A 9,589-nucleotide genomic window follows, 5' to 3' on the forward strand; every position below is an offset into this window, starting at 1 on the left:
CAATATCATTATCATTAACATTAACATTATCATTAACATTATTAGCAAAGCTACTTCGTAGATAATTAACATTGTCATTATAATTAACATTATCAATGACATTATCATTATTATTATCATTAACATTATCATTAGTATTATATTTATCTTTAACATTATTAGCAAAGCTACTTCGTAGATCATTATAATTATCATTATCATTATCATTAACATTATATTTATCATTAACATTACAAACTTAACAAAAACACTCATTATATATTCCTGGATATTTACATTGATTAACTAGAATGTTTAAAGCATTTTTAGTTCTAAATCCTCTATCAATAACATAGATCATGTATAAAAAATAAGCTCCACAATAAGATTCATCAGATTGTTGTATTATCTCATTAGAGCCTAGATCAACATATTCTTCTAAAAATAATGGTGGGGTCTCAACACCAAAACGATCAAAGTAATACACAGGACCACCTTCTCTTCTTATAACTAAAACCCAATCTGTACCATCAGTTGGATGTAGATTCACAATAATGTTGAAGTTAGGTTCCCCGATCGGTGAAGCCGTTTCACGGATACTATCTGGAGTCTCATCTCTCATTACTATTTCAATTGGTATTAGACTTATGTCTTTACCTATATCTTTTTTTCTGATATCACTCATAGCATTATTATCAATTTTAAAATTATTATTGAATTCCTCAAAAATTAGGATAAGCATTTTTATATAATAAATTTTTTATATAAAAATGGATAAAGGCGGTATACTTTTTTTTCTTATTATTATAATTGGAATTTGTTAAATAATATATGATTCAATACCAAGTAACTATACAAAACTAGAAGAAAGCTTTGGTGAATTTATGAATAGGAGTCTAGTTAGATTTGAATATGAAAAGTCACCTTTACATACTATTGTTTACGGTGGAACTGGTACGGGGAAAACATATTTTATTAGACAATACTTAAAAATTTACTCAGTCCAAAATCAAGACCAAAACCAAGACCAAAACCAAGACCAAAACGAAAACCCAGACCAAGCTAAAAACATAGTTATAGTGTGTAAAGATGACAGAGACTGGAGAGATCGTGAGTCGAATAAGTTTTATACTGGGTTTAATAAATGTGATATAAATATGATCACAAAAAATAATATGCATAAATTTGAAAATTAAGTAAAAGTACTTGATGATATGGGTGATAGGTTAAATAAAGATATAGCTTATTATTTTACTGAAGGAAGACATTATAATATTCAAATGATTGTAATGTATCATAAACCAGCTCAAATAATTAATACAGCGAGAATGAGCTGTGATACTATTTATTTAACAATTTATAATGGACCTGATCTATCTAAAAACTTTCATGAGATATATAAATGTGAACATGACTTTAGTAAAATAATTAGTGAGTTAAATAGTAACCATTATAATCTTACAGATGGAATGTCAGATGAACTTCATTATGGTATAACTAAATATAATGAGAAGGAAAATACTTTTATTATTATTAATAGTAATAGAATAGTGATATATGATTCAAGAGTTGGTTTCCTTGATTTAAAAGCTCTTAGTTTAAAAGATGAATTAAAAAGAGAAGATATAAATAAAATTGTAGCATATATGAAACTACTCATGATAAATGCAACAGATAGAAATGTTATTAATAACGATAACTATATATTCTATTTTAATAAACTTCTTAAATTAAATAATATTAAGATAAAGAATGATGTTTTAACTAAAAAAATGATTATGGGAAAGGGTATAAAAAGTTTATCAATTATTGGTGGAATTATAAGCTCAGGTTTAATTATATTTAGTTATATGCGAAGTCCGTGGCAAGCCAAGTGGTTATATCAATGGTGAAACGTGGGCAAAGCCCAATTTGCTCTCACTGATCTAGGAAGTTGCTTGGAGAACCACGAGCAAAGCTCGTTCACTAATCTACGAAATACAATACAAGAAGAATTGCTGTGACTTCGTCAATGAAGAGATGGGAATTTTGAATAGAAAGGGAGGAAAGTTTTTAACCAGACTATGTGGAAATAATGAAGAATTTAGAGAAGAGATTATAAATTTTGTTAGAGATAAAAAAGAATTAGACCTTGAATTGATTTTAGATAAGAGATGTAAAACTAATACACTCAATACGTTAGGAAATAAATATTTAGCAGAGTGTATCACATCTAAAGATATTACTAAAGATTTAATTGAAATCATGGTTAAATATTACCCCGCGAAATGATTAGGTAAACATAATAGTTTACCCGATTAGAAATGCTTTTAAAAGGTTTAGAGTGTAACTATAAATATGGAAACATTGCTGTTTTAAAATATCATTATGAATCATGTCATAAAGATAAAACTGATAAATGTATGTGTGGTAATATTATACTAAGTGGTATTTGTGCTAATAATTTTTCTCCATGGGGTTGTTCTTTAAAAAATGAATATAGTTCTAGCTATAGTTCCAGTTCTAGCTCTAGTTCTGGTGCTAGTTCTGGTTCTGGCTCTAGTTCTATCTATGACTCTAACTCTAACTCAGACCCTAACCCTAACCCTAACCCTAACCTTAACCCTAACCCTAACCCTAACTTTAACCCTAACCCTAACCCTAACTTTAACCCAGAAGTCTTAATTAGAAGTTGTAATAAATGTAATTATGTAAAACCACTAACTGATTTTGATGAGAGTAAGTATACATGTAGAAGTTGTACTTCAGCTAAAGTTAATTGTCCATATTTTGCTTCTGTTGTGAGATATGATGGGATACGGGCTCATGTAAAGAAACAACATCCAGATGTAGATATACCTTAAGGATTTAGTAGAAGCTTATTAGATAAAAGGCAAAGTCCTAGAGCTGTAAGTCCTTTAGTTATTGTCCAAACAGAGGAAAGTTGTTGGTGTAACAAGACCGAAGGTCCTTAGTGTAAATATTTTTTTTTGTATCATTTCTTATTAATAATGGGTTAAATACAGAAAAAGTAAAAGAAAATATAAATTTATTGAAGAGTATAGATAATTTGAAATAAAAGTATAAAAAAATATAAAAAACATCAAAAAGAGTGATTCCCTCTTAAAGAGTGAAAAAGAGCGATCTCCCTACTCGGGAATCACCCCGAAAAGAGTGAATCGCTCTTAAAGAGTGAAATGTAAATTTTGCTTTGATTTTTTTTATTTTTTATTATATTTTTTTAATATTAATTGATTTTTTGATTGAATTTAGAGCTAATATATAGTAGTAGATAAAACAAGGGAATCAACAAACAGTAAAATTTGGCCCGATTCGACATGCGCGATTAGCGTTAGGAGAAAGGGACAAATTTTAATGGTGGTTGATTCCCTTGTTTTGTCTACTACTTGTGTTTGCTAAATTGTTTAAGACAACTTTTCGCAAATCAATATTTGAAATTTGCCACAGGTATATGGTTTTTCGAGATGTTTTCAAGATTTTTACTCAGATATTGCCAAAGACATTTACAGTCTTACATGAGCTCAAAAACACGCTTTCAGATATTCGGCAAGATTTTGAAAAGTTTCTTCATGATTCAGTTTTAATTGCTCCTATGGGATAAATGTTGAGGCTTCTTATCTTCGTAGAGTAGCTCAATGCGCAATCAAAACTATGAACAGGCATATGCAAAAACAAAGGTTGTTCGAGCAATGTCAATTTAAGTCAAACCCTGGTCAGCAAGTAACATAAATTTGGGGACTTAGATCAAATTCACTTTTTTTTTGGTGGACCTGAATCAAGTTCACGCAATTTTGGTACATTTAAATTCCTTTTGTTCTGGCTGTTTTGAGCCATTTTTTGCCCAATTTGACAAGCCAGGTCTTTTTATATGCCAACTTATCAAACATGGTGATTACCTGTCGTCAATGATGACCTCCACCCATTCTCCGAATTGCCAGAAACAGAATCGGAATGCCCCACAGTATTGCTTCTTCTCAAATCCCTGTCCCGGAGGCAGCACTTTGTTCAGATGTTCCTTAGATTGTGCCAAACTGGCTATTGAGGCCAGAAGCCAACAATCACCTGTCGAATAGTATTTGATTGCTACAACTAATTTGATTTAAAAAAATATTATTTTTTGGATAGACTGAAAAGGTTGTGACAAATGATTGCAGTATTGATAATGATTACTATCGACACTTATTTGGCAATGATATTTGCAACCCGTCATTTATTAATATTTATGAAATTTATTTTTCTGTCTCACTCAAAATTTCAGTCAATGCACTAATATGTATTGTTAAATTATCAGAGGAGAGATCTTTTTAGAAAAGAGCTCGAAAAAACAATTGCATTCAAGCCTTTTTACTGCCACCAGCTCTTGTTTTTGTTTCTAGATAGTGCGATACTGTGGGTGTCTAAAACTAGCCTTCGCGACCGAAGCGTACACTATCTAAACTCTAAAGTTCTTCACATTTCTTGCATTTTTTCCCGCCCAATCCTCGACTAGGGACGACATCGTATACCTTGAAAAATAATTTTATCCGATCATTCTATTGCAATCATCAACTGGTTAAGAATACTTTGGAGTAACGTCACTCGCTTTTGGATCTGATTCAAACATGATTGTAAGAACTTGCAAGTCGAATGGTTAACGTGTAAAAACTTGCAAGTCGAAATGTTAACTTGTAAGAACTTGTAAGACAAATGGTTAACTTGTAAGTTTCTTGCAAGTTCGTTCCGGTCGAGCACAACTCTTATTGGTTCATTTAATTTAACATTCACTCATTTACCGTAGAAAGCACGTGGGAGTTAGTTGCTCTGTTTGATTACATAATGCAATTCGACCTAAGTAGACAAAATGGTTTCTCTTTGAATTTTTATCAATTGACGAGAGATCCTTTTGCAATTACATTACAAAACCGTAGATCTCAACTAGCTTCTTCGCGATTGCTTTTCAAAAAATGTTCCCAAAAAATTGACTTTGGTTGTATTTTCAGGTCCAAATGTCAGCATTTTCTCAAAATAATTTAGTGGCCCGTCATTTTTATATCCTTTTTTCAATTCACCCTTTTCCAGATTCTATGTTTTCCAATTATACATTCATGTCTTGTAGCGTTTTTTTTACGGTTCATTGCGTGTGTGCGTGTGTGTGTGTGTGTGTGTGTGTGTGTGTGTGTGTGTGTGTGTACGGGTGTGTGTGCGCGCGTGCTTGTGTGTGCGTGTGTGTGTGTGTTTGGTGGTGTGTGGTGTGTGTTTGTTTGCGAATGCTTAATTTGTAAGTAACTTGTAGGTCCAATGGTTTACGTGTAAGAGCCTTGTAAGTCGAATGGTTAACTTGTAAGAGCTTGTAAGTTGAATGGTTAACTTGCTAAGAACTTGCATGTTTTTGGAAGAAAAACTTGCAAGGCGATGCATCGCCTTGTAAGAACTTGCAAGAAACTTGTAGGTTCTTACAAGTTAATCATTCGGCCTCGACCCGGGTTAATACATCCTAATATTGGACTATACTTATACTTATAATTAATTCTCTTTATTTTGATTGATCTGTGAGTCACAACCCAAAAATCATACAATGGGGGGGGGCTTCTCGAAACGCAACATATCTGAAAGTCCAGATTTAAAATGTCATCTAAATGTCAAAACCGACTAACCCAGCATTCCCTGGCAAATATCCAGCTGACTGGCATCGTCAATAAACAATGCAGGCTTCTCAAACATCTCCCCAGGTCGCAGCCACTTGATGTCATATTCGTCGTACTTGGCAGGGTTCCCGGGGTCTATGGATTTGATATCAGGGGGGAAGTCGGAGTCTTCGAAGAGAGTCCCTTTTTTGAGGTGGTCGGCTTTGATTTGCTGAAATCTGACAAAACAAAATAATGGACACAAAATTCTAGGGTTCTTACAGTTCAGTATAGATCCTATACCTTTGGGTCGCATCAAACTAGTTGTGAAAACAATATTTTATCAAGGACATTTTTCACTGTATCAAATCGTATACGATACAAAATTGGGTCTTTTCCGTTTGTGCCCCCCCCCCCCAGCTCAGTAGGCGCATCTTATTTGCACCCCCCCCCCAGACGAACGTCCCATAGTTTTACATAATGATTATTTATTATGTAATGGCACGTGCTCTGCAACTAGGTGGCGCATAACGTACTGGGGGAAGCAAACGGAAAAGATCCCAAAGTTGGAGCAAAATTTAAACATAATTTTAAATTTTCAAAACAAAATTTTAAGCTGCCGTGTAAAATAACATCATACGATCTTAAACAGCCGTGTACTAATGGAAAAAGAGTTCAAACTCCGAGAAAATCGATCAAAATAATTGCACAAATTTTAAATTAAGAAACACCAATCAGTCTTTAAACGAGTTATTTTATGATCTCGAACAGATCAAAAAATACTGATCACCATCACAGGAATGATAAAAGTGAATTGCCTGCCTGCGTTTATAAATCTTGATTTCATTAACTTGGTCTCTCTATATAGACTCTCTATATATGTTCATTAAAGTACTCGCAGCTCAAGGTTAAATTTGTTAGATCTGAGTACAAAATTTCATGCCAACAATAGCATGAAACAAAAGCTTCCGAGTCTCAATCCAATTATTACCTTGATATAACGCAACTGTTCTGAAACAATTTAGTGAATAATTGTTGTTCAATTCTCGATTTGACTTGCATCGGGATTTGCAGAAAGACGACAAAATTTAAAAAGTGAGCTTTGCATCGAATAAATGTTCAGTTACAACTTTTTTGGTCCATTAAAAAACCAATATAATGGCCCAGCACAATTGGCTATATCAAGTTCATGAATAAATCTGTTTTTAGAAACGACCTTAGCTCTTACATATTTTAGACAAATTGCAATTAGTCAACCGCAGTTGTAGAAATGTGCTTTCTGATCGAATTTTAAGTATGACTAACGACAAGAATACAGTAATTTCCAAAAAAGCAACGCAAATAGAATGGTTGATCTCTTAAGATCGATGAATAGAATGAAACAACGCGAACAATGAGAAGCAAAGTTTTTCAAAACTTTCGAACGTACTTATGCTTCTTGATGGTTTACAAAAAAAAGAAGTTTTTAAAAGCCAAAATTTTGAACAAGAAAGCGCTGATTTTGAACTTCCTCAAAACCAACAGTTTTGTTGCTAAATTTTTGCTAAAATAGATTACAAATGTTGATTAGATTTCATATTGATTATATTGTACAATTATGTTACAATTACAATTGTCAAATATGATAATGAGATTCTTAGTTCATCCAATTTTGCTCTTCATTTTTCTTAATTAATTACACGCGGTCATTTGTCACAAGATGCAGTAGTTTTTTCACAGATAAATGTGATTTAGCCAACTGCCCTTTTAATCTGCGATTAAGCAGGTAAAAAAGTCTTTGTTTATTTATTAAATTAAAACTTAACAAACATAATAATGTTTCATTAAGTGATAAATACTGCTTTTTTGGAGCCGTTGGAATGCTAATTTCAGTATGCATTGAATGTTGTATTTTCCGAGCTGCCTTTGTATATAAGCGGAACAGCATGAAGACCGATCTTTATGAATTATTCAAAGTTTCTCTAGCGATTTCAGTTTTTTAACAAGGACAGTTTGGCATAAAGATTGCGGGCTGCGGTTATCAAAAACATTTCATACACGAAGAACATGATGGTCGAAATATTGGAGGCAGCTATGTGTTGTCACAAATGATTTTAGTGCGAAGAACAGACTAGCATGAACAGAAGATTTGAGAATAGTACATTCTGTCCAAAATAGTCCAGACACTTGGAAACAAGTTTGGTGGTAGTTAAGGGATGACAAAAGTGATCAAAAAACATAGTTTATAATAGAAGAGACGTTGCAATTATTTGTTGTCTAAAAATATTTTTGAAAGTGGAACAAGACAACCGGCAGACTATCCGTTTTTATGTGTTGTTAGAAATGCCTTAATATAAATACGAAGCACCGGGTGACCAGTGTATTGGTCGAATTTTTAATTTAATTTTGTCTAATTAAGATAGAAGTGAGAAACAGGTTGACTGGTTGATAGGAAAATTGGCTACTTGGAAGGGTCTTGCAAAACTCATTATATACCTTGTAAAACGTGACCAGACGATTAGTGTTTTTACGAGTTTTGGTGTCAAGAATGGCAAAGAATTCCTCTAAAACTAAGTCAAAAAATATAAATTCAGATATGACTTTTTGGTGGAATATCTTCAAAAATTCCTATGCTATTTATTCTGCCAGTTTTTTCTGTTTTCATCGGGAAATTTTGTGGAAAAATCTGAAACGCCAACTTTACAAGAGTCTATTACAAGCCTTCCAGGGATGCTTATATATCAAGTTCGTAGGACCCAACTTGTTTTTTAAATCGAAAATCAATCAGTAAACTGCAACATCTACTAAGGAAGAGGGAAATAGTTACTGAAGTTGTGAAAAAAAGAAAACTGAGAATCGTTGGGCAATTTTTTGATCTGCTATGGATAAACTAGACACCTATATATAAACAGTTCTGTGGGTTAAAAGTTGACCAGGAGATTATAGTTCGGATAGTCGACTTTTGCCGGCTGTAGTTTAAACAGGCCAATTAATTAAAGGATTAAAGCCATAACTGTACCGTTATATAATATTGAGTTTCAGAAACAAGACAAAGTATATAGAAAAAAAGGCAATAAAAAAGCTTTTTACCGTTTAGAAGGCTCCATTTCTGTACACCAGAATAGTAACGAGAAGAGATAAAGTTTAGTTTACTCAGACTGAAAGTTTTCTGTGTTTTTCTCTCTGACGAATATGCTCATTCAAGTTTGTCTCTGAAAATGTCTTGCTTAATCATATAGAAAGCGTGTCACTTAGTTTGAGTAATGTATAAGCTCAAATTGCCATTTTCTCATGGTTTGCGGCCATCAACAAATTATATGCAAAATTATGAAAATATGAGACAAAGAATAAATTACGTAAGCAAAAGAAATGGCCAGTTTAATGCATGCAAACGCTTTGATTAAAATTTTTATTTAGTTTTAGCCTCTGTTCATGTTTTTCGGCCGCTGTTTTTTGATATGATCAAGAGGCAGTGCCCCGAACTCGAAACTGATTGGATGAATATAATTGCGTTATTGCCAACCTTTGAGCCGTCCGGAAAAGATCACGTGCGAATAGAAAAAAGATTTGGAATTTTTATTTACTTTTTTCTCAAGTCAATGCTAGATATGTTTAGATAATAACAAACGTTAAACACGCTTTTTGTATTTTCAACTCGTGGTAAAGCCACTTCAATTTCGCAATTATCTCTCTGTTATCTCGCCATATAGCATGACATAATCGTGGCACCCGGGGGTTGGTTTCAGTGCATATTAGCGCTAAATCAATCCAGAGACATTCTGATTTTTAGGATGGCCACTACTCTGCTCATGACACAAGTTGCACAGGCCAGTTTTAATTTTTGATTAATATGAAACCACGAAAAACAGTACGTTCTTGATTCCAGCCAACAAGGTTTTCTTTATATGCGATTCGAAATTCCGCGTAGGTAATTGTCACATTTAATTTGCGTAGAAAGTCATAACCATTTATCTAAATGAGCTATGCGGCAATTGCATACAAATTAGCTTATTTATAATTGGTGTGCA

General features: G+C 33.0%; 1 protein-coding gene across 1 annotated transcript in view; it reads right to left on the reverse strand.

The window, feature by feature from the left end:
- Positions 1-8,818, reverse strand: part of LOC142353676 (calpain-A-like) — a 28,491-nt gene extending 19,673 nt beyond the window's left edge. Inside the window, exons 1-3 of the mRNA XM_075405983.1 lie at positions 8,652-8,818; positions 5,613-5,821; positions 3,876-4,041 (exon numbers count right to left, since the gene is read on the reverse strand). Of these exons, the coding sequence (XP_075262098.1) occupies positions 3,876-4,041; positions 5,613-5,821; positions 8,652-8,668 (392 nt within the window). The 5' untranslated portion in view covers positions 8,669-8,818. The remainder of the gene's footprint in view (positions 1-3,875; positions 4,042-5,612; positions 5,822-8,651) is intronic.
- Positions 8,819-9,589: the final 771 nt, after the last annotated feature.

This window comes from Convolutriloba macropyga, chromosome 14 (assembly GCF_964194025.1).
Source record: "Convolutriloba macropyga chromosome 14, txConMacr16.3, whole genome shotgun sequence".
NCBI lineage: Eukaryota > Metazoa > Xenacoelomorpha > Acoela > Convolutidae > Convolutriloba > Convolutriloba macropyga.